General features: G+C 37.7%; 1 protein-coding gene and 1 long non-coding RNA gene across 4 annotated transcripts in view; both read right to left on the bottom strand.

The window, feature by feature from the left end:
• LOC134642930 (uncharacterized) overlaps window positions 1-24,569 on the bottom strand; it is an 84,763-nt gene that overhangs the window by 5,937 nt on the left and 54,257 nt on the right. For 2 of the 3 annotated variants that reach the window (XR_010096334.1, XR_010096335.1), the window contains exons 3-4: window positions 16,400-16,510; window positions 14,397-14,537 (exon numbers count right to left, since the gene is read on the bottom strand). This is a non-coding gene — a long non-coding RNA (uncharacterized LOC134642930). The remainder of the gene's footprint in view (window positions 1-14,396; window positions 14,538-16,399; window positions 16,511-24,569) is intronic. The other variant, XR_010096336.1, reaches the window with a different exon arrangement.
• Window positions 18,478-24,064, bottom strand: zic6 (zic family member 6). The gene is made up of 2 exons (XM_063495016.1): window positions 22,812-24,064; window positions 18,478-21,153 (listed from the first exon to the last, which is right to left on the bottom strand). The coding sequence occupies exons 1-2, from the start codon at window positions 23,767-23,769 to the stop codon at window positions 20,528-20,530; spliced, it is 1,584 nt and encodes a 527-aa protein (XP_063351086.1). The 5' UTR covers window positions 23,770-24,064; the 3' UTR covers window positions 18,478-20,527.

Genomic DNA, 24,569 nt, shown 5'->3' with positions numbered 1-24,569 from the left:
TATTAAATGAAAACAGAAATGATTCTTTTTTACAGAGAGTCCCACCTCGTTGCTACATTAAGGCAAAAATACTGAAATGCTTCCAGTAACTAAACTACTTCTTAGGACACCTATATTTGGTAAGCATATAAGCGGATAAATAACGGTGACAGTAAATGTTCATGCTTAGGGCTCAAGAGGATATTAATACATTCTTTCCACCCCAACATTGTTGTCAGTTGGCACAAGCAGTCATCAGAAGGGTACTCCAAGTGGGGTTTGGTGCAGACAAGCATGAAGACATGCTTTATTTTTTGTCAGTGGTAATGTGATGATACTTGATGCCATAACAGTCTTTTTGCACAGGATTCTGAATCAGAAATATACTATATATAAATGCTAAAAGGGGTTCAAATGGGTTTTTGGGGAAGAGAAAGAGGGAGAAGAGAGATCTACTTCAAATGTTTTCCTTTTCTTCCCAGAAGAACTATTTTAGCTAGTAAAGAGTTCTTGAAGGTGAGATGCAAAACGAAACGTTACTCTGGCTTTTCCAGGTCAGAAGGTAGCTTGAAAGGTAAAGGTCTCCTTGTCTGAGCACTTCAAATTTTCTGTATTAGATCACAACCTCTTTTGTTGTTGTTGTTGTTTTGTTATTCAACCTGGAAAAAAATGTGACTATATATTAAATATTGTGACTTCTTTCTCAGTGTGTAACATGTTTGTAGAGGAGAATACAGACAGCTGAAGGCAAGGGTGGGGCATTTTTTTTCCTACAATTCCAACATATAAAAAAAAATCTTCCATGCTTCTATAAAAGGATCTTGAAGGAATGAAAAAAAAAACTGCACTCCTACAGAATTCTGCTTTGACGACCCAAAATAGGAACCAGCTAGGACAAGTATTCCCTGAAAACAACCATCTATAACAGATGAAATGGAGTTTTTTTCAGTTGCTAAAGACACTGAAAAACTCCCCAACAGGAATGAGAGATAATACAACTAACAAAACACTACTGGATAAAATATTTATTTTCCATTTTTAGGTTAATTGGAAATAGTGTAGCTTTGCACTATGAGAAGAACTATATCTACAAAATTTCAGCTGACATTCTTGTGATGATGTCTAAAAGAAACAATAAATCCAAAAGACCTGCAGTGTTTGTTTAGACTTTTGAGTGTGATATACAAAATATTTTGTATATAATATAATATACAAAATATACTTATCGAATATACAATCAAAGTTCTCATGTTTGCTTTTAGTCTTGAAATTACAAAGTCATCTGCACTGTGAATCAAAACTATTTCCCTATTTCACCACATAATGAAATCACCATTTCTCAAGATAAGCCTTATATTGCATGACTCTATATTTAATTTGTTTCTCCTTAGACAATTTTCAGGTGCTTTTATTTCTCTTTATTGATATTTACTCCATCACGTTTCAATTTAAAATAGTATTTTTATTACACTGCATTTTTTTTAATCTATGGTTTGTTGTTACTTAACAAATTAAGTTTTACAAATAAAACATATGATGTTCTTGAACTAATCATCTATCTGATCCAAATCATATCCAAAAATCTACAACATTCAAGCTGTTGTAGCGATTAATACATCACTATATGATCAGTTAACATCATATATAACCATTTCTGCACTTTTACTTTCGGTACATTAAGCAAGTTATGTTGCACGTCTTGTTACAATTGTATTAAATGTATGAATTTAAATTGCAAATGTATTCATTTTTACTTTTTTCAAAGCATATCACTGACATTAGCTAATATGTCAGTAAACACGTGGTTATTTACCAAACTCAGCAGTCCTGGGGAAAACTATTATGTGGAGTTACAGTCCTGTAACAGTAAGATAATGTATAAGAAAAAGGAACGCTCTTCTTATAGCTGTATAGCTTCATTCGTGATCTCTACTGTGTTCTTCATCAAGTCCCAATTTTGATCACTTGCTTGTTGTTGGGTGTTAGTTTGCAACACAATGTGGTGTAACTGGAGATGTGGACACATTGTTCTTGCACATTATTGCATTTCAAGGAAAACATGCATAATTTTCTTAGGGATTAGTAAAGTATTCTGATTCTGATAAGCAACAATCACATAATCAAGAACAGAGGAGTTTGTGGGTTAAACGTAAAAAACTTTCTAAGCACTGGAAGGCTATATTCACAGTAATATGCTTTCATTTTAAAACTGTGTTTTAATACTGAAACAATTTCTGTCCATACAAAGACAGTGTTACCACAGTTTCAGAAGTGATCTCTGTCCGTATTGTGTGAAGACGTGTGGATGTTCAAACAGGAAACAGAAGTTTGGTTGTGGAAATTGCTCCAGAGGAAGAAAACTATATCAAACAATAAGACCAGAAGCCTTTTTGTTCGTACTGACAATGTTAGTGTAACTATACCTGAAGATAACACTCGAAAATACGGCAAATATGGCAATGGGAGCACCACAGAAGGATGAAATCACAAAAGGTATGTGAGCAAATATTGTTTTTGGTTTTTTTTAACAAAACCTCTTTCAGCACTTTTCTAACAAAAAATGTTAGTATTCTGACTCTAAGATACACCCCAAACATATATTATAGCTAGGTTATTATAGCATATATTATAGCTAGATGCTAACCTATTAAGATACCAAAAGAAGTTTTTTTTGTTTCCATGTCATCTCTGATAGAAAAAAGTGATAAAACACACTCTGATATCCTTTTTTTTCTGCAGTGTGCAAGGTGTGCTTTAACTTTACAGCGGAGTCTGTTAGTCAAACAATGGGAGAGCATTAAAACATGCCAATATAGCAGTATTAGTCAACAGCCTCAGTCAATACACCCCACTGGGTTGTATGCCTTCCTACAAACACAAGCAATTGCTTCAGAAGGCCTCAGCACTAGATAGAAACATCAATTACAGTAAATTACACCAAAACAGTGTGTAACACTTCAATTTGTTTAATCTCTCGAGCTGTCTGAGCTGTTTTGGATGAAAGCAGAGCAGAGTAAGATAACATTAAATAGCCTTAAGATGTGTTGCATTTACTTGGTCATGTTTATGCATAGCATGAGGGAGTTATGTATTTTTGATTCCAAAGACTTACTTCGAAAGCATTATTAAACTTCCTAAATATTTTTTTCCCATGTGCAGCCTAGACTTTTAATGTTGAATTTAAATGGGAGCACTCTCCTGCACTGTGTCAGCCCAGAGACTTGCAAAATCCACATTGGTCGCTTAGTATCCCATTGGCATTGGGACTTTTATGAAAAACAAATGTTTTGAGTTTATAAAGTTGAAAATATTTGCAAAATGTTTTAGATGCTTCATGTGTTCCTTGTCCCAAAGTCCAAGGACATGGACAGATAAATTCTGAGGTGAGTCCTTTTTTACACGCTGCAAAAACAGCTAAACTATCTTGGTTTAAGCAATCTTGGGTTTCACTTGTATTTTCTTGCAATGGAAGATAAACGGCTTCATTGAAAAGTACAAGGGCATAGGTTCATAAATTTTGAGGTAAGTCTTTTTTGACACTTTTGACACAATGGAAACAAGGGTTAAACCATCTTGGATTAAACCATCTGGGTTTACACTTTTGTTTTCTTGCAATGGAACCACAAATGATAGCTGCAGCAGCTGTGCTCCAAAACAAAAACGTCCAATTTTGACTAAACAGTGCATCAATGACTTGTCTTGCTATGGTTGATTATCCAAGAGGGGTATTGGTTGCTGCGGACAGATAAAGATTTGGCTGTTTGAGTGAACATTTTGGGAGGGGGTGGGGGTGCTGGAGTAAATGAAAGACAAATGCGAGTAGTGCCCACTCAGCTATTTTCCCAGTCAAGATCAAAGGCACGCCGGACTGGCCGCTCCACGGGAAACTTGAGATGGGTCCTGCCTTTGTTTGCTGTTGCTAGGAGACCTGCAGAAGGCTGAAAGTGTTTGCAGTGGGGTACAACATCAAAACCATTTCCAATATAAATTTTTAAGACAGCCATGTATTTGTGTCCCGGGCTTTCAATTTACTGAGCACAGTGAAAACACTGACAATAATGATTCGACGCTCTGTTAGCCATAGATTATTGTTTGTTTAAAAAGGAAAAGTAGTTGTAGACAATTATACATGTCCACACTTTGAAAACGCTCTTGTCGGTATTGTGTATACTATACAGTACACGGTATCAGCGCCTGTCATCGTACTTAGCAATTTTTAGCTGTGCCGATGAACACAATACTTTTATCAAAATACCATACACACAAGAAAACAAAATATAAGAACTGCATACATTGCAGTTACGCAACTTAACTGTTGTTTGATATATTTATAAGCTTAGGTTTGGCTTCCCAACGAAGCTAATTATGATGCTGTTATCTATTAATGGGCCCCACGATAGTAAGGGAGGCTAGACATGTGTCACAGAGAGCTCATTACATATCATTAGTTCAACACTCCAATAATGTGACCTGCTGAGCAGAAGATAATGACTTGGCCCCTGATATTTGCAGAACTATTGTGTGCTAAGCAAAGCACCACCAGGAGAATATATCTACAGGCTTAAGAGCTACATGAAAACTGATAAAGCCATACAATAACCTAAGGTACACACATTTTCCTGTGTTGTGTGTGCAGCATAGCAAAGAAGAAAGCTGCATTTCTTTGATTTTTTTTTTCTTTAACAGAACTGGGGCATGAGAGCTAACTCATTAAATAACAATCATGATGAGCCTCTTGTGAACAAACAATTTTTCTTTCTTTACACATGGTGTTATATAATTCAGAAAAATAAATGTATATCACAAGATTTGTAATTATCTATTTACTATTGTGTCCTATGATTAGACTTGTACTATTGTAGTTGATCACTAGAGTGGCCCTAAATCACCCTGTGTTACATAACTGTGCATGGATAACCTGACCTCTTTTTTTTTTTGATTGAGAAGGAAATCAACACTTTCATAATTTATACAGGAATAAATCAGTTCAATTTACACATACATCCAAAGTACATGGACTCAGTCATTGACTAACAAGACATGTAAAAACTGCAGCCGCCAAAGCAGTGACCTTCGTGTCTGGAACGATGAAAATTAGAATTGTGCTGTGTCTGCCTTGTGTTTTCACTACTTGCGCCAACTGGCACAGCACTGGCGTCCTCTCCCCGGCTCCCAGTCTGCCGTGATGACAATGGCAACCAGTTACCGCATGGCATGTAAAAATGACAAAAATACCAGCAAGTCAATGGACAGTTGGAGGATGCGAAGATACTATAATATAACTGATCAATCACTCTGACAAGAAAATGTATTCCTGGACACAGCCATCGCAAACAACATTTGAATTTCTAGGACATCAGTTTCTTTATTCGTGCCTGTAAAACAGCGAGCTTTCAGTTGCATTAAAAAGAGCCAATTTCGAGCTGGAAGGAGAAGAAATGAGGCTCCTTGAGGATTCTAAGTTTGTATCCTCTAAAGAGCTGAATTTCTCTTCTACCCAACAAGAACTAAAAATGGCCTACATTCAAGTGTGTCACGTGCTTATCTACTGTGTCCTGCCTTAACCTGCTCCAGTCAGTACTAGTGTGTGCTGGTGAGGCTTTAGCAGAGAATATGCAGCATACAGCAGGCAAACAGTGAGGAGACAAAAATGATTCATCTTCTGAAAATTTGTTTCACCGCTTACAAAAAAGAATCACGACTCATCCTGCTGTTTCTGTGTTCCTATGGAAGAAAGAGTTGTCTTCTCTTGTCACTGCAACCAGGGATCCACCCCTGTGTGACATCACATCGATGCCAAATCTTGTAAAAGCCACCTAAATTCGCATTAATTGGTGTGTGACTAGCTGGCATTAACTGAACATCATGTAGATTTATGATTTCTCAGTACAAATCTGTGCTGAGCTTGAAATAGTTTTTGACTGAGAACAACTTTGCTCATTTGGCTGCCACCTGCTTCTCACTAATACAAATACTTCACTGCAGTTATCAACACACACTCACACTGGGTTTAATTTGTTTGCCAAATCTGTGGCTACATTCATGGCTTTACCGCCAACAGGCTGCTTTTTTGGAGTAATGAAAAGCAGTTTGATTTATTACATTTTTAACAATTTTACAACATACTGTGATTTAAATCGGGCTCCAGTTGTTCTTTGGATGTTCCTCTTTGTAAAGTGCAACACTGCAATCAATAAATCATCCATGGGGAAAGTTTTAAATAATGTAGATTTAAATCACCATCAAAAGTTTGCATATAATCAACATGAAAAAAACACAGTAGGGATGGTTTGAAATCAACATGAAAACACAGTAGGGAAGGTTTGAAAAAGTCTAAATGTTAAAAATAAGACTCATAAGTTTTGGAGCCCAGCAAAGACATCTGATGACTGTTAAATCTTAATTTGTGGTCCATTCACATTTTACAGATAATTGATGTTTTAATTCAGTCAAAATCTTTAATCGTGCACATTTCACATAAAATTCACTATTTTTTAATATGCAACAAACATAACGGGAGCTTTTGTTTATTGCTTTGCCTAATATAGACTAAAATCTACAAATCTGCATTTGCTTTGTTCCCCTCAAACTCGACAGGTCTGACTGATAAGTTAGCAAAGCACCGAGAGGCTTCCCCAAACAGTTCACCTCTGTTTTGGTCGATGACTACTGCCTGAACTCACTAGCCCTACTGAGACAATAAAACGGCTGGATGGCTATAGGACTAGCAGAAAGGCCAGTAGTTTACAACTCAGGAGAGGCAAAGCAATACAGCTTGTGTGAGGAAGAAAGATTTACAGTTCTCAGGCTGAGGTCACAAGGCCAAAGTTACCCTTTTCAGTTCCTGGATCGCAAATGAGGAGACACTGGACACAAGCTGAAACACACAGCTACACCCCTCCAGCTTTAGACAAAAGATTATATCACAGTGAATCATTGCCAGATCTCATCTTTCCAGTCAATAATTGCTTACTTAGTTTGTAAAGGACATGTGCTATCTTTAGAAAGAACAGTCCACTTTAATCCAACCTTTTACTACCTAATAGAATGAGTAGTATGGACAATTACAGGAATAACAGTTCACAGTATTTATCATAATTGTCTAGCAAAGTCTTTGTAAAGAGACATTTAATTATCTCTGTACAGATTTAATTAAGACCTGTATCATTTGACTGACTTTCAAAGCATGCAAATGTTACCAGGTCGATGATTTAAGTTTCTCTGCTCTCCTTTCTTGTTTTTTCATCATAGTGATATAGGAAATGTTTTTTATTTTACTTTAAGCCAAGTTTAGTTCATAAAATAAACAACAACAATAAATAATCAAAATCTTTATTTCAACTATTATTTCATGTGCAATCCACTGTTTCAAACTTTGTTGTCACTACAGAAATGTAAATAAAGACAAAACGTCTGAGTAAAGATCTTTAATTGAAGCTTTTATGACAGCATTCAAGATGTTCACACACAAAACTTCAACAAGATGCCTGAAGTATTTTTTCTCATCTTGAAAAGAGCCTTCAATACTGCAAAACAAGAAAAAAAAATAAGAAGGAAATGTAACTTTTTAACCTTCATATTTTTAAATTTCTATAAAATATAAATGTTTATTTTGATAAAACCTGACTTAAATAACCTTAACCTAAAGAGGAATGCATAATATTATCCATATCATAATATAAAAGAAGATATATTATGATATGGGGTAGTTTTGAGTCTTGATCCATTCGCACTATGAAAGAATTGTTATTGGCAAGGATTTGCTGTGAGATTCCCCTTTCATTCTAATGGTATTTAAAAAAGAGAAAGACTGGGAGACACAAGAGTGAGGCTGACGTCACAGTCCAAGAGTCACCCGCCGTGTGTTCGGCGTCTCCGAGTAAAGACTTATCTGCAGAGAAGTTTGGACGGACAATGTGGGTGGACAGGGCGTGAAACTGCTATCATCATCAGTTCTGAATGAAAAAAAGAAAACATATCTTCCACAAAAAAGAAGGCTCATTCCAATTCAGCTGCGTTGTTAGGACAACGAAAACCATCCCTCAGATGATTAGTTCCACTTCAAAAGAATTTACTTTCCGCTGTGGAAACGTCCCCCTTTTGTGTCCTTACACAGGGTTTTCTCAGCCCAAAAGAAGAATCGTATGTTTAGTCAGCCTGTTTATTATTCCTTCTGTTCACACTACAATTGTATTAAATAAATAGAGTACTACTAACAAAGGCCTATTAGCCCATAAACATGTCCCGGTACACACAAAAAAGACTAAATCACAGTCTCTGCACAGGAATTAAGATACTCTGGTAAAGGCACAAACTACATTGCAGGAGACATGGTGCCATGTCTTGTCACTGACATCATGAAACATGCATGTTATGTTTCACATATTTTTTGTAAACCATCCATCTCAATTTTGAGAGACACCGCCCCTTGCAAAACAGCACTCGTCGCTGGTGATTTTGTGAAGCAGCAGTCAGCGGTAGAAGTTGTGCACGCGGTTTCAGAAGGATGAATGGGCTTTGCTTTTTCTGTTTGCCTAGACAGACAGGCTCATTGTAGAATAATAATGTGTCAATATAAATTCTAATAATATACACTTTAAATCTCAAAACAGGCCAAATTATTTGCTAAAATCTAAGAATTCAACATTTTTACATCTAATGTCTAAACTTACTCCAAACTGGACTAAAATTAAAAATGATGAGTAGTTACTTGAGAGTCAGCAAGAATTAATTACAGGTAATAATTAAGCAAAGGTGGACACAAGTTACATTTGCCTTAATGATCATAAATGTGTGGCTGAAGCGGCAAATCAAAGAGTTACAGCTGTTAGCTTCGCTGCTAACTCTGACTTCCTTGAGATTTTAAGACACTATTTTAATGCTAAAAAGAGTCGGTTCAAGTTCTGTTGCGTGTGCAGATAAACAGATAGCTTGCCCAAGTCAAAATTCCAAACCGCGTGGAGAAAAAACATAGCGACAAAATACCTAAATGTGGATACATGGACTAAAAATGAAAGGTTATTTACGACAAGGTCTGAAACTCGAAGCGTTTGCATTTTAATTATTATTTTTTAATGTCTGAAATCAAAACCCAAAAGTAGCCTGTAATAACAATATGAGCTTATGGCCTGTACACAACATGCAACTAACAATAAGAACAGCTTGTACTGTTGAATCACTTTTTTTTCTACAAACAGATGTGACACCAGGATGAAGGAATTGTATTTATTTTTTTGCAGCAATGGTTCTTTCAGTTAAACTCAGGTTTGCTTTTTACTTTTCATGAGCTCTACTTTAAATTCCTGGTTGATTAAAAAACTGTGTCATAATACTTCAGTCATTTCAGTAGCCAGCTAGTGCACTTGTAGTGGATGAGTTTATATTCCAGCAAGAATATTGGCTGGATCTGTGCCTGGTGTGGCTCGAGAGTATCCATCTTCTCATACATGATCAGCAGATGAGCCTGCTCATGACCTACAGTATATTAATATGCTCAGCATAAAGAAGCCTCTTGGCACAAGACGTGCCAGAAGCAGCCCTTTAATGTTGGCAACTGTCAAAGCTTTGATTTCTGATTGATGAGTAAGGTCGGTGCAATAACGGAACGACACTACCAGTCATCTCACCCATTTTCCACAACAAGAAACATATCCTTTAACGTTACAACAGCACCAGCATCACTCGGTTGAAATTGTATATCTACAAAAAGAGCATCTCATGCCTACAAATGTAGAGCCAGCGAAGAAGAAATAAACAGAGAGGAACTAAAAAGTGGTGGGCGTTTATCTCTCCTATGATCTTTGGGAAATTAGAACTTCTCATTAACCTGTAGTTGGGGGGGGGGGGGGGGGGGGGGGGGGGGGGGTGTTGTAATATTTCAGAGAAGCAAAATAAACTCAAACAATATTGGCCTACTTATTTAGGAGTTTATTGTTTACACTGGGATAAAATACTATACTATTAACTACCTAACTATATTGTAGTCTAATACAATGGCCTTGAATTTAAATCTACTGGCAGCAAGGATATAATTCAGTGTTTTGATGCTAATGTTATTTTAATTTTTTTTTTAAACAGCATGAGTATTAATGGCAGCGTAGCAGGCTGTAGTCTTATGTGCATTTGAGCTGTACTGCATTACACTGAAAAGTGTATTTTGCTCATCACATTTCAATAGAAAAAAAATTTGAAAAAACGCTCAGTATAAAGCAACAGTAGCACCATAAATCAGAGCATCCACGTTGACCGTGAAGTTACGGTGTTAACAATTTTTACATTATTATTAATTCCACGTTCCGTTGCAATATGTTTTAGTTAACGTCTTGTGTTTTATGCCGGCACCAAAGAGCAACATTAATTTCACTGTATGTTCTTACCATGACAATAAATACAGTTACAGTTCCAATTCTGATTCTTGACATCCCTCTATTTAGCCGTCACAAGCATAAATATGAAATCAACTCTGAGTGGCAGAGTGCAGTGAATTTGCTTGTAACTTAAACTCCTCCTACTGGCTCTCATGAGAGAACTAATCACTGAATGCAATATATGTTAATTAAAAATGTTCTCATACCTGCTGAAATGTTTGCAAAAATATTACTATACTGTTATAATTTTGAACACAGTCAAATAAGAATAATAAGAATAAGAATAACTTTATTTATCCCGAGGGAAATTCTTTTGTCATGTACATGCTCAAAGCAGCAGGAGAGACAGAGGAACAGATGAATAAGATATAAGATATACAATATATACAATAAGAATAGTAGTGTATAGTAATATACAGTAATATACAGTAGGATATGTAATGGTCATGAAATGGTCAAACTTATGGTCAGATTTTTCTCAGATGTACCTAATGACCTGGAATCTGGGTTGGTAAAAACTAAAATGTAAAAAAGTAATCCTACCTGTACGTCCGACCTCTGCAGTATGATTATATGGACTACAGTAACAACAAGAAAAATTACCTTCATGTAAAAAAAACTGAAATGCATGCAGTTTATGAAATATAACTAAAATGTAAAGCAACTCAGTAAAAACTGTTATAAAGTTTGTGGTAAATATGTTAGCTATTGTTTTGTTGACAAGGCCAGACAGGTGTTAATAGAAAAAAAGGAAAACATAGTAAGAAAATATAGTTTGGTAAAAAAAACAACTTTGAACTATGATCTCAAACGTAATAGAAAAATTAAAGATATTCGATAGCCGAACTGTTGAATGAATTGCAGTGGCATTCTATAAAAATGTGAAATAAATATGAAAGAAGTGAATGAATGCATTATTACTATTTTCTCTTTTTTTTTAAATAAATTAAGATGAGCTGACTTGGAAAAAAAGAACTTAACTCAACTGCAACTAATTGCTCCTTTCATCTATCCAATTAAACACAGAATTTTAATCCAAGAAGTTTATTTCTTGTTTTGAGTTCTCATCCTTTTAATAAGGACAAAAATGTAAGTGCTGCATATTAATTCTGCACCACGAAATGAGCCGTTATTTACACCTTTGATTGTCATCACTCTCTCTCTGCCCAGGACTGCTCTTGAGCCACTCCTACAATGACTGGGCTTAATTGACAGACATACCAAAGGATGTGTTGGCAAAGTTAGCCGCTAACCGCTAACATTTTCAATCCATACCCACTCAGGTGTGTATGTGTGAGAGGGTGAGAGGAGGTTGTTAAAATGGTGCTGAAGATCAATAGGATGTTGTTGTTAGTGAGAGACCTTTCATGGGAAACATCAGTAAGGTGGCATCACAAGTTGTCATGTGTGATATTCGTGAAATGTGTCTGGAATGTCTCTTCCTTCAGCTGCCTGAATAAACAGTCAGCAGCTACAGCTCAGCTCCCCTAGATATTCTGTGATAAAACAGCTCGGTTGCATGAGGTAATCTCACCCTCACCCAAATGAGATGGTAATGCCTTCACTCAGGGAATTCAGAAATACACAGCAGTACCTAGATGGAGACTGCGCACCTCAAATGGGACTAATAATAGAGCCCCTATTCTCTTAACTTGGAATCTATATTATATGCTTCAAGAATGAGATCAACTATATGGGTCAGTGGGATTTCTGTAAGAAAAAAAATAGAAAGGAACAACCAAAAGAAAATATGCACTACTGACAACAGATCTGAGGAATGCAGTAGCTTACAAGAAAATTATTTGGGCAGAGTCACAGCTTAGAACTTTAATTAACAGAGCTGGTTTTAACTGATTGAAAGGGAATACGTGTCCACACTCGTGTGCGCGTGAGCCTAATTATTTTCAACTCCTTGATTGTCTACAGGCTCCATAAATAAAAGCACAAGTGACTTGAAATGTTCAAAGCAAATTATTTTAGAAATGGAAATGATCAAAGAGCAGTCTTTCATAAGTTCTGTGATCTCTGAGCTAGAATACACGGGGACTTCAGTCCTCCACGCTGCTGTGGCCTAGGTCCCGTTTAACACACACATAATGCACATATGCGCACACACATATTTACATACGCAGACACACACACACCACCTTCCAGTCTCACAATCTGCCTTTCTTAGCAGACAGTAAAAAAAGAAAAGAAAATATCTTCTTACTTGGGATCCCCAAATTAAACTAAAATGGAAAAAACATAAATTGATATTGTTATGATATTGTATGGATTTACATGCAACATGCAACAACAGTAAAAGCTGTTTTATATTAGAGATCAGTAAAAAAAATATGTGTAGGCAGTCAAGTCAGCCATTTTGCAATGATCTCTTGTTCACATGTTACAATTTATATTATCAACAGTGCATGCTGACTTCTAAGCTGTTTACACTGTACCTGTTTGGCACATTACCGTAATGTGTTGATGAATACAAGGACATTTACACCATTTTAAAACACAGGCTGAAAAAGGGTACTTATACTGCAGCTGCGTGATATGAGTGATGGCTGTATCTTTTTTTCTCTCTCTTCCATTGGTTCCTTGGAATTATTCATGGTCCCTTTTGTGGGATATTTTGAATTAAATTAATGCATATAGCAAAGTTAATGATGTTTTCAAACAGGAAGTGATATTACGAGTCAAATATATTACACACATAGCTTTACTGATTCATTTGTAGCTGTTTCTTTGGTCTTGAAAGTCAAGAAGTGCACACTTTTAAAAACAAATATCATTGTTTCTACAGTAAACAAACTCCCTCTCTTCTCTCTTCTGTTGCACGCTCAGCTTTTGTTTGGGTATTACTGACCTGATGCATGTCAAAACGGTGGGGATTTTGTATTTGTTATACTGTAGGCATAGCATTTCCATAAGAATATTTTCCTTTTTGTTGAAGATTATTTTTTCTGAAACATACTTATAGAGATTGCATAATTCCGTCACTTACATAACTGAAAGGAATGCTATGGCATTCACAACAGCAACCAAACAGATAACATAAGGTACTGGAGTTGAGCTGAGGAAAATTGCTAATTACCTCTGCCATATCCTACTTTAATACAGGACCTAAAGAAACAATGTGACACACTCTCCTGTTACATAGGAGATGGAGTTTTGATCCCTCTTCTCTTTCAGATATCTTAAAACTAGGATTATTCCCTGCGGACTGAAATAAATACCATCAGTTCTTCCTTGTTCTTTTTGAAAGTCATCCATGAAAAGGTGAACACGTCACAGGTCTGAGTCAGCAGTGAAGGTGGTATGCCACTGATCGTGAAACAAAAATTAATGCAGCTGTTTTTGATATTTAATGTGATACTGTACGCATGAATCCTCACTCAATGCATATCAAATTACCATATCACAGACTGCATCTAATAGAAGGCCAGGTTTCCTTACTGATGATTATTTTTGCCTTTAAATACATTACTTCATCTCCTCAAAGCTTCACTGGTCACTAATTACTCTCTCGCATGCCCCTGTGCTCTCTTTAGCAAGTGGCTAATGATTTCCATTATTAGGGCTTTAAATTCAAAGGGACATAAATGAAACCTTGGTCCCCTGGGGACATTATATTGTTGATGAGTGTAAATAAATATATCATCAACCGGTTACCTTGCATTCCCTCCTGTTGCCTCAATACCATTATTCTGTTTTTGTCTGTGCCATCCACTTTAGGGTCAACAAATCACATTTGTCCCCTCCATTAATGATACACCCTTAATATAAAATATCATCGCAGTGCAAATCTTGGTCTAACTGTAATTAAAAAAAACCACAGGGGAAATTCCTAGGTTTTGTGAAGACCCCCTATTCCCCGTCACCTTACATCCATCATTGTAGATTTAGGCCCTGGGGTGAACTCGTAAGGCTGAAGGTTAACAGCGAGATTGCCATGCATCCTCTCTTACAGCGTTCTAAAATGTGCTCCCACTACTGCTACAAACACTAAATATCGGCACACAGTCACGTCCAGTACATAGAAATGTAACCACCACATACCAGTGAGTGCAAGCGCGAGTGTGTCAACACCTCCATGTTCGGCAAATGGATGGACTTCAATAGGGATATGATCAGAAACAGAATCCTTCCTTCAGATGTAGAGTTCACAGGCTTGATCATGCAGCCGCCTTGCAATGCATACTGCAACAGATAAAATTAAACACTGACGATTACTCACCACTTTGAAACACCCTGGACCGTGATCAATGTAATTTCTTTTTTAAGTTCAACCTCAAACAGCAGAGATTTGAGAAATCGTACAAAAAGTCTGTATCTCGCAACAGAACTGAACTGTTTCTAATGAAAGGTGACAGTTTTGAGAGACAGCAAAGACAACAGCCATTTAGGATCTCTTTGCATTGTTTTTGTAAAATCTAAGGCAATGTGCTCTTTAGGAGTCCAAATCAAAGCGATTTTCTAATAATGCTTCAAATGCATTCTGTAAAACGTGAATCATTATGCAGAAGCTCTAAGATGTATGTCAAAGATCATATACTGTTCAGAAAGACAGATGAAGATAAAGGCATCAATTTCTGGTCCAAGTGCAGATTGAAGCATATTCATGTGACTCTTCGCATACATGAAAGCTACCAGCTGCCCTTGCCAGCAAGTGGAGGACATTAAGGCTCAGACTGGTTGATCTGTGATGACAAGGGTCTGGAGGAGGGATTAGAAGCAAGGGGACCAAAGTTATGGTCATTCCCTTAAAAGGATGGCAGTGCATCTCATAGGCCTGGAGCTTGCAGGAGTTGAAAGATCTTCAAAGGTCGGCTCACCCCACACAACCTACTCTAACTCCCCAAAAAATAAAAAAAAATTAAAAAAAAAATAAAAACCTTGAAAGCATGAATTTTGAGAGATGTGGACTTCTAAAATATTATTTATTTTCCTTTTGCATTGCAACAGGCCACAACAAGTGCTGCAGGCCACATCTGAAAAAAAAACTTTTGCTTTTAGGTTGTTGTTTATTCTCCATGTGAAATGATCATTGTCAGTCATATGATTACCTCCTGAGCTTACCAGCTTACCCAGAGACCATGAAATCTCAAAAACTGGCTCATCAAAAACTGTCAAAATTTCAGTTATGTAAGGCATAGATAATAAATGAAAAAGGAAAAAAAAGGCATCTTTTAAGAACCAACCACAGGGGTAAATTGCAATGCATCAAAAGACAAATATGCAGCAAATATAAGGATAGACGGGACCTTTCTCTCTATACTGCTATATATTGGCTATTAAGTGATGCTCTATTTAGTGACACCAATTATTCGTAAATTCTCTAACAACAGTCAGAAAGCTGAGTATTTCAGGGACTTGGGATTAAGCTGACAGTACAGCAGCCATAGGGAAGAGTGACAGGAGCCTAGTTTAATAAGACCTGGTACAAGCTGGACTACACAGGGGGTTGGCACCACTGAAATCAGAAAACTACAGTGCAGATGAAGATGAGAGGGAAAACTAAAGGATCAGTTTGGTTAAATCATAAGAGCATAGAACTGGGATTCAGCATTGCTATTCACCATTTCATGGCTCGTAACCACACAAAACATGTGCATGTAAGTGCGATGATTGCAATATCGTCCATAAGAGCACAGCTTCTGAGTGTTTTATGAGCTTTTTAATTGTCAACCTGCACATGCTTAGACATGAAACAGATACAAATGTTCTCAGATAGAAACAAGTGACCCATAAATTTCACTCTTCTATTCGGTCTTATTTAATAGTTGTACAGTATATTGTCCAGTAATTTACTTCAGAGTTAAAATTTGTTCATTTTTTTAACTGCCCTTATTATACAGTATTGACATCACCCCTCTGTGGCGACCATTCTTTAGCTGGAAAGGGCAAGCAAAAGAAAATAAAGCAGCAGTCAGTGCAGCTGCATTCAGTTTTCCATGTGGTGTTGCAATTTTCCATGGAGTGGCAGTGTAAAGAAAAAGCAGATATGTGAGTCAAGTTCCATGCATGTCAGGGGGGGAATCTAGCAGAGGATACCTACTTACCATCAGACCACTCTGGCAGAGATTAGGGTGCCATCACGAAGAAGTCATGGAAGGTGAAGATGGGCAGGAGCTGCAGGGATAGATATAGATGAGGCAGAGGAACAAGAGGATCTGGGGAAAAAAATAAAAAATGGGAGGGGGCACAGAGGGGTGGATGAAAAGAAACCAAGGTGGGAAGCAAAAGAACCACTGGCTTGACCTAGGAAGGATGGGGGGGAGAGATCCAATTAAAAACACATTTGGTCAGTCAGAATGAACATTGACACAGATTCTCCTGCCTCTTCAGACCAAGCTCAGTCCCTAAGCCGCACCCAGAAAAGTACGCCAGCTACACAGTGTAAGTTGTGCTAGATGCCATATGTGGTTATGATAATGCATAAAACCAAAGACCACCCCCTGTTACACAGTTGGCGCTCAACCTAAGTATGGCACAACAGCAGCCCAGGGGGGCAAGATAGTAATTTACCAGATCCCAGGGTGAAATAGATTTATTTACATTAAAATGATGTATACCCTGTATACCTAGTCCAAAATGGCGCCTATGCTTGTTGCTAGGCAGAGAGTACAAAAGTAAAGATGGCGGCAGACAAGTGGCAAACTGAGAAGTGGAGGTCTAATCAGTTGTGATTACTTGGGGGAAGGGTGTGGCAAGGTTCAGTGTTTATGGGAAAAAAAACCCATGGCATGGTCAGAATATATGAAGAAAGGGTTACATGCTGGAGGCTGAGAATATCAGTGTTTAGCTTGTTACCTTTTGACTCCTAACACTACAGTAGAACTATTTTGCTTATACAAACACAGAGGCTTCTTTGAGCTCAAAATTATTTTTGATCACCTCTATTATGCTTTCTGTGGAGAGATGTATTATTTTTAGAAACAGAGCAGAAAAGGGCAGAATGCGACAGTTTGGGGTTCAGTAGAAGAAGAATGAGATACAGAATAGCTCAAGATTTTTTTTAAAGATAACTGTAGTACATAAAGCATTTGATGAAAGGTATTGATATTGTTGCATTTCAGGACAAAGTGGCCTCATAATTTCAGTCATCTCATCATTAAAGCATACTGATCAAAGCACACTAGGTTGGCTTAAATTTGCTCAAAAAGGAAACGCTTCACAATATAAATATTTTACAATATCAGCCACTTGAAATCTTCATGTTAGGCCATATCACAGTACTTACCACAAAGAACTTCAACCCTATGAATGTTATTGTTATCAACCTAAACAGTACTGATGCAGCGGCACCAATTCGCTAAAGTCAACAATGAAATCATTAACACAGGTTAAAACTGTTTTTTCTCTTATTGAAACAGAAATAAAACATGTTGACGCTTCTCACAAAGTCTCACACTGAAAAGTTAAAAACAAAAATTAGCTGCGATCAGATTCAAGGGGGATTTGTAAAGTGCATCATCAAAAATATCTGACTCTCCCAAAAGATCTATTCCCATGAGTATCATGAGCAACATACACTAGAACCAGAATGCATAAACAAGTGCATCACAGATTGCAAGTATCACCATCTCGATAACAATTACATTGTGGAAATACATGAAGAACGTGTGTTTTAGGCAATAAAGATGAGAAGATTAAAGAAGATGTTTTTCCACAGTTTTATAAGCGTAGAAGTAAACTTATGTCGCTTGAAATTGTTTTACAAATAACGTCAAAAAAGCAAATGTAACTAAAACTGCAAACTCTTATGTAACGTCACAGAATGTGTATAAAGTAACATGTGTAAGGGGTGCATAATCAGATGTAGTTTTAGCCTATTTTTCCCATATATTCTATGATCAGAGCAAACTCACCTATAAGTAAAATTATTTCACTGCAATAAAGAAGAAATATATATCAAAGCCTGTCAGATCAACATAATAAAATATTCCAAGGAAACATAAAATTGGTGCACATGAGACCTGATTACACAAACTGGTATATGAAGTTAGATGGCACTAGTCATTAACGTGTTTAATGGTAGAATATGCTGACATCCATACAGGTGCAATGAATAACATTTTCTAATAGTAGTAGAGTGGAATTTCTTTTTCTTTTACTTTATTTGTGATTATTGCCACCTTCACAATGACCAAGCACTATACTTTCCTGAGCAGGACAAGGACATACAGTATACTTATTTGCTATACCATACATACTTGTGTACATAGTCTTTAGCTACAGAACATACCTAAACCTGATCACTTAATTTCCAGTTACTTTTTCTTTTGGTATTGTTAGAGAGGGGTGTTGCTTCTTGGACAGGAAACAGGAAGTGTGATCTCAGAATAGACTGGATAGCAACAATAGTTCACTAAAAATGAGCTATTGTCTGCACCAGGATTAGTAGCAAAACGGAGTAAAAGCTCTGTACAGACAAATACAGGCTTCAAACTGAAATCCCAATACCACTTTTCTTATTTTAAAGAGAGTTTTAATTGAAGGGTTGTATTTGAAGGAACAAAAAACAAATAAATGTGATCATATGTGTCTCCCAAAATGTGCTATAGGCGAAGTAAAACATTTAACTATTAATAATGTGTGCATCCATAAAGAGCAATCAAGTGAATCATTTTGAGCTTTTTTTCCCCACAAAAACCAAACAAACAAAAAAACTTTCTAACATACACCAATACCCAAATCAAACAGAACAGCACATATGTCTAGCAAAACATTCTGAAAGTCTTAAAAATTCAGACTCAATTAAAATTCTTAGAATGTAAATATCTTTAAAGTATGTTTAACTTTAAATTTGGGTCTTTTCTTTTTTTTCTTTACAGCTTGTTCACCTTCAAAATAAAACGCTCCATGGTGTATATGTGCGTCTAAATAAGACACAGAAATAATATAAGGAGATAAAATTTATAAACTGATTTAAACATGAAGAAAAATCAGATTTGATATCACTAAATGAAAACACGCGCGAAACCCCGCAATAAAAACACATCTCCATCCTCTCCAAAAAAAATAAAAAAAAATAAAAAATCATTGCGCAGTTAAGAAAATTAAATTCGTTTTGGAGACTGCAATTTCCTTTTTGTATTGAGAAGATTTTATCTTACCACGTTACAGTTACCTTTGATTTTACCTCAATCAAATCACTTCCACATATAGAATATAGACTCTGCATGTATATACATATAGATTATGCAGACTCATCGGTAGGTCTGGCTTGCACAAAAATGCAAACTTGCAAATATGGCGAATAGGACTGGATGTGTTTTAAGGGGAAGAACAAGGTTTGGCATCATGCATTGATTGGGTTTAACCACACACTCCTGATCAAAGAGAATATAGACACTTTAATAAAATATAGGATAATTAATTATACAGTGAGCTTATGTACAGTTGAACTGTATGCTAATTAAACGTTTGAATAGTAACACGACCACTGGTTTATACTCACACTCTTACTCTGCACAGAAATGTGAAATATACATATAATACACAGTGTGTAATAAAAAAATAATAAAAAAATGGGGCAAAAAGTGAAACATAATCAAGGGCAGGAAAAAAAACTACTGAGCCTTGCGGTATTTTAATTACAACTCATGCTCCAGGCCCGTCACGCAGGGTTGTTAAACCTCAACATTTAACTTGAGGGGGGCGAAAAAAATTAGATATTTATTTTATCTTGCGACGTACATAAGTCATGAATAATATTTCTATTCATCCAGACATACATTAGACTAGTTTACATTCAAGAAAGACCCCTACAGTCAGGGCTACATTCAGCAAGACACTTCCTTTTACTTAAAAGATTCAAAGTTCAGAATAGACTAATCAACACGCAGATTTCCATTAAATCCTTAGTCATTTTTTCCCCACTTAAAGATAGATATCTTCAATACTTATGCAACACAACGAAAACTAGAAATACACATAACGGTTCCTATAATCCACTTTTGGGAGATGTATGGGCTTTAAACCAAACCCAACCGAACAGACCTCACGACAACAAATAAAGCTTGCCACATTTCCATTGAATACTCAATAGGATAACTGAGGACGTCACGCAAAATATGTAATACAACATTTACGAAAGTACAGAGAACAACAGCTGTAAGTTTGAGCTACCACATGAAAAAATAGGCCCAACATTCTAAGCCGCCTGTGTGTGTCCCAACAACACCTCAGAGAGACGGGATGTTATTGCATTGCTTTGGTGGGAAAGAGTCCACGCCGCTGTGGCATGTGTACCATCCATTAACAATACTTTTCTGAAAGGAAGAAGCAGGGGAGAAAGTCCTTGAGCTCTGGGCAAAAGCGTGACCTGTCTGGCTGCAGGGGTACTGGGAGGACTGAGGCCTGTAGCTGCCTCTCTGTAACAACAAAGGGTCCAAGAGGGGCTGTGACCTGTGTGTTGAGTAGTCCAAACTGCTGTCAAATGTGTGATGGAAACGTGACCTCGGGGTCGGCTCGTCTCGACTCTCTGGGGACAGGGGGACATCTTGAGATGAGGTGGGTGGATGAGGGGGGCTGATCTGGGTTCCATCCGAGACTCGGCTTGACCTGCCCTCCGCAATGTGACCCCCACCACCAGGACGCGCGTCGCCGTCTTTGGCGACTTGGGTCTTGTTGCAGTGGAGTTTCATATGCTTTCGCAGGGAGCTTGGGTGGGTGTAACACTTGTCGCAGCCCCTGACCTTGCACATGTAGGGTTTATCACTGGAGTGCACATGTGAATGCTTCTTTCTGTCGCTGCTGTTTGCAAACCTCCGGTTGCAGCCCTCGAACTCACATTTAAAAGGTTTTTCACCTAAATGTGCAAAGAGAAAAGTGATGGCGAGTTACGAAAAGGTTTGCAGGTCTCCGCATGTTCTGCCTGACCATGTAAACTAATGTTGATGTGGCCTGGGTCAGTGGGTCGGCCATGTCATATGAAATGGGAATCTAAAAGTTTGTTTTTTTTTTAAAGTGTACAGCTATGTTTCGCCCAACACTATGAAATTACTTTAAATCACTCGCTCAGCAAAACACAGAGCCGCCCATAGGCATCGGTTAGAATTCTTTAAGAATGTGACACTTAAAAGGTAAATTGCTAACAATCTACAAATAATAGTTGCTGAAACTTTGGTGCGGTCCTAATTGCAACAAATGAGGCAGTGTATCTGCAGACTAAATCAAAAAGGCTCCAGGGCCTAGTTAAACATGCATTAGATTAACCTGCGACCGCAGTTGATTTGTTTAAATTCAGTTACCATGCTTAGAGTGAATTATGGCCATCAGGATACTAATTGTTCTTCTAGCACAAAGCTGCCTATAGCTGCTAGCCCTCGTCCTCCTGCACATACGTGGGGAAATGTGTAAACGCCGGACTGAAGGAAAAAAAAGAAAAAAAAAGGTCTGAATCGTAATCCTTGCGTGTGCATATTTATCTGAATTTAAAAACAGAATTAAAAAGAAAAAGCTAATATCTCAATATATATTTTTACATAAATTGATAAGCTGAACAGAGTGTGCATGTGCAGTTGTGTAATAGCTTAAATGCCATTAAGCCTCTCTGTTCTGCCTCTGTCTCTTTGCTTTCATTAGTAAAATAATTTACAGCATAAGAAAAAGGGCTGCTTAATAAACGCCTTTCGGTCCAGCTTCTCTTATTTCTAAAGAGGCTATTCAGTACAATTTGGCTGTATTTCATTGTAATTAAATCTTGTTCCGCAAATTTTGAAATATTTTATATACAACACAAGCAGAAATATTTTTTATATATATTTGATTCTGTGCTTATGTTAGTTGTGCAGAAAAAAGGGCAAAAGTAGAGTGACGTGATTTTTCTTTTTATAAAAGGTTCACACTGCCTCAAGTAACATGTCTATTAGAGTCAACAGGGCATAAGGAAATAATTCAAATATAACTCATTTTGTTTACACTGAATGAGGTCATCTCTGTACTTACCAACTACTGCTACATCACAGTGTGATGTGCTCTGTTAGTGTTCCTGAGTACAGGAGATGAGTCCCTGGGAGGCAGATGCAGCGTAACGGCTACGTCACGACTCTCCGGTGTCCCGGGATTTATTTAATAATTTCACTGAATGAAGTGGGAGAGGCACCCAAACCACTAGGCCTGCTGCCTATACTACACATAGTTTGCAACTGTCTTACTACTTCTCTGTCAGGCAGTAACGGAGAAGGCGACAAGTGTCACAAAAAGCTTTCCGTAACATTTCAATAACACTTTACATTGTGCTGTGCAGATATAATAATAATAATAATAATAATAATAATAATAATAATAATAAATTTTTTTAAGAAAAAACAACTGAATATTGAAAACATAAAAAATATATTCACATTGGTAAAAAATGAAAACTACTAAATATTAATGATTGAGCTTCTAAAGTTGATAAAACTGACAGTTATTAATATTATTATCATTATCACTATGTGTGTTGTTGTCTTCTCATTAACTGACCTGTGTGAGTCCTCTTGTGGATCTTTAGATTTTCTGATCTTGCAAAAACTTTCTCACAGCCGTGAAATGGGCAGGGAAATGGCTTTTCCCCTGTGTGGACTCTGACGTGGTTCACCAGCTTGTATTTGGCTTTGAAAGGCTTCCTGTCTCTCACACAATTCTCCCAGTGACACACATATTCAGAGTGCTCAGGTCCTCCGACATGCTCCACTGTCACATGGGTGACAAGTTCATACATGGTCCCGAAGGCTCTGGAGCAAGGCAGCTTTCCAGCCCCCTCTTGGCCGTCACTCCACTTGCACACCAGCTCATGCTTTACTGTTTGTTTTGAGCACCTGAGGAAAGCGTCTCCTCCTCCACGCTGAATTGCCATGTTCAGGGGTTTGTACAGACCCAGGAACTGAGTGACAAGTTGCTGGCTGTTTCCCTTGGGGCTGATAGTTTGGCCGTAAGGGTGAGTCCGGGTGAGGAGGTCGCCAGGCAGACCCAGCATCATCTGACTGCCGAGATCTCGAGATGCGTCGGAGGACGCATGGGCCTGCTCCTGATAACTTGTGAAAAAAGTATGGCTTCTGTTGTCTCTGCAGCCATGAAAGTCACGATAGCGTCCAATCCCTCCATGTTGGTTAGGTCTTGATGCCAGTTGATCAGTGACGGGTGGCATGCCGGCTCCAGAAAGATTGGCTCCAATGATAATGCCCCTAGGGCTGTGCTCTAACCGGTGACTGGGGTATCCAGAGTCTGAAAAATTGGGAACCGAATGGTCAACATATGCACTGGACCTCGTCTCTGGGTAGTCTCGCAAATTGTGCGAGGGGCAGAGTTTTAAGGAACTGCCAGTGGGGTGTCCCATGTGCTCTCCTGCCAAAGGTGGCAGCACCACGCTGGGTTCAGTATTGCTCTCCCCGGGGTTGACGCAAGAGAGAGGGCAGCCACTAAACCTCGAAAGGCTTGTCATGTTTTGTTGTGAGTTTGGCTATGAGTTTGCAAAATCAACCAATTCAGCACTCAGGATACACCTAGAAATTCTGTTTCCATTTTCCTTGTTGTATATCATCTGCATGTGAAATTCTTGGCCGTGAACTTCGCAGAAGTAGGAACCAGACTCAATTTCGTTAAAGTTGGTGTGAGTCCCATGCCGTTCACTTTGCCCTCTTGATTTGTGGCAATAACCGTGGTAGTAAAAATGCTTCGAAACAGGCCATGGTGCAATATAAAAGCACAGCAGGCCAACCTGCTTTTAAAAAGGGAGCTTTGGGATTGGTTGGAATGCGCTGTGATTGACAGGCGCTGGGTTTGTTTTAAAAGGGACACGCAGGCGTTCACTGCACGACTCCGTTTTCAAATATCGCAGAGAAAATGCTTTGAAATGTGCCGCGATACTCCCAAATATTGCAGCCTCTTTAACTTCAGGCGACTTCTTATAATGCCCCTTCTCTAAATCTCTGCGTAGGAAAAACGCACAGGTTAATGCATAATACTAATCTTCTAGTAGAAATCAAGTGATTAAAAACCGACGTGAGCAAAAACACAACACAATCAGTCCCCAGCCTTCATGCCTTTTATTTCAGCAAATGTCCTGCTCCTGCCTGGCAAGTATAATAGAGAGACTGGTCCTTGCGTGTCCAGGCCAATTATTGTCAAGACTTTCATTTTGAGTAGAGCACCTCGTTTGAAAATAGTCAGAGTTACAGAATATTATCCCTCACAAATGCACCAGTTGTTTGATTCAAACAAACAAAAACATAATTGCTTCGG

This window comes from Pelmatolapia mariae, linkage group LG2 (assembly GCF_036321145.2).
Source record: "Pelmatolapia mariae isolate MD_Pm_ZW linkage group LG2, Pm_UMD_F_2, whole genome shotgun sequence".
Taxonomy (NCBI): Eukaryota; Metazoa; Chordata; class Actinopteri; order Cichliformes; family Cichlidae; genus Pelmatolapia; species Pelmatolapia mariae.
Note: the sequence above shows the minus strand (reverse complement) of the source record. Positions and strands in the feature narration are given on the sequence as shown.

Bases quoted from the DNA above. Each gene is read 5' to 3' on its own strand.
- zic6 (XM_063495016.1), bottom strand. From the start codon at position 23,769: ATGACAAGCCTTTCGAGGTTTAGTGGCTGCCCTCTCTCTTGCGTCAAC. The intron at 21,154-22,811 runs GTCAGTTAATGA...TTGCACATTTAG, and splicing joins CCACAAGAGGACTCACACAG to GTGAAAAACCTTTTAAATGT.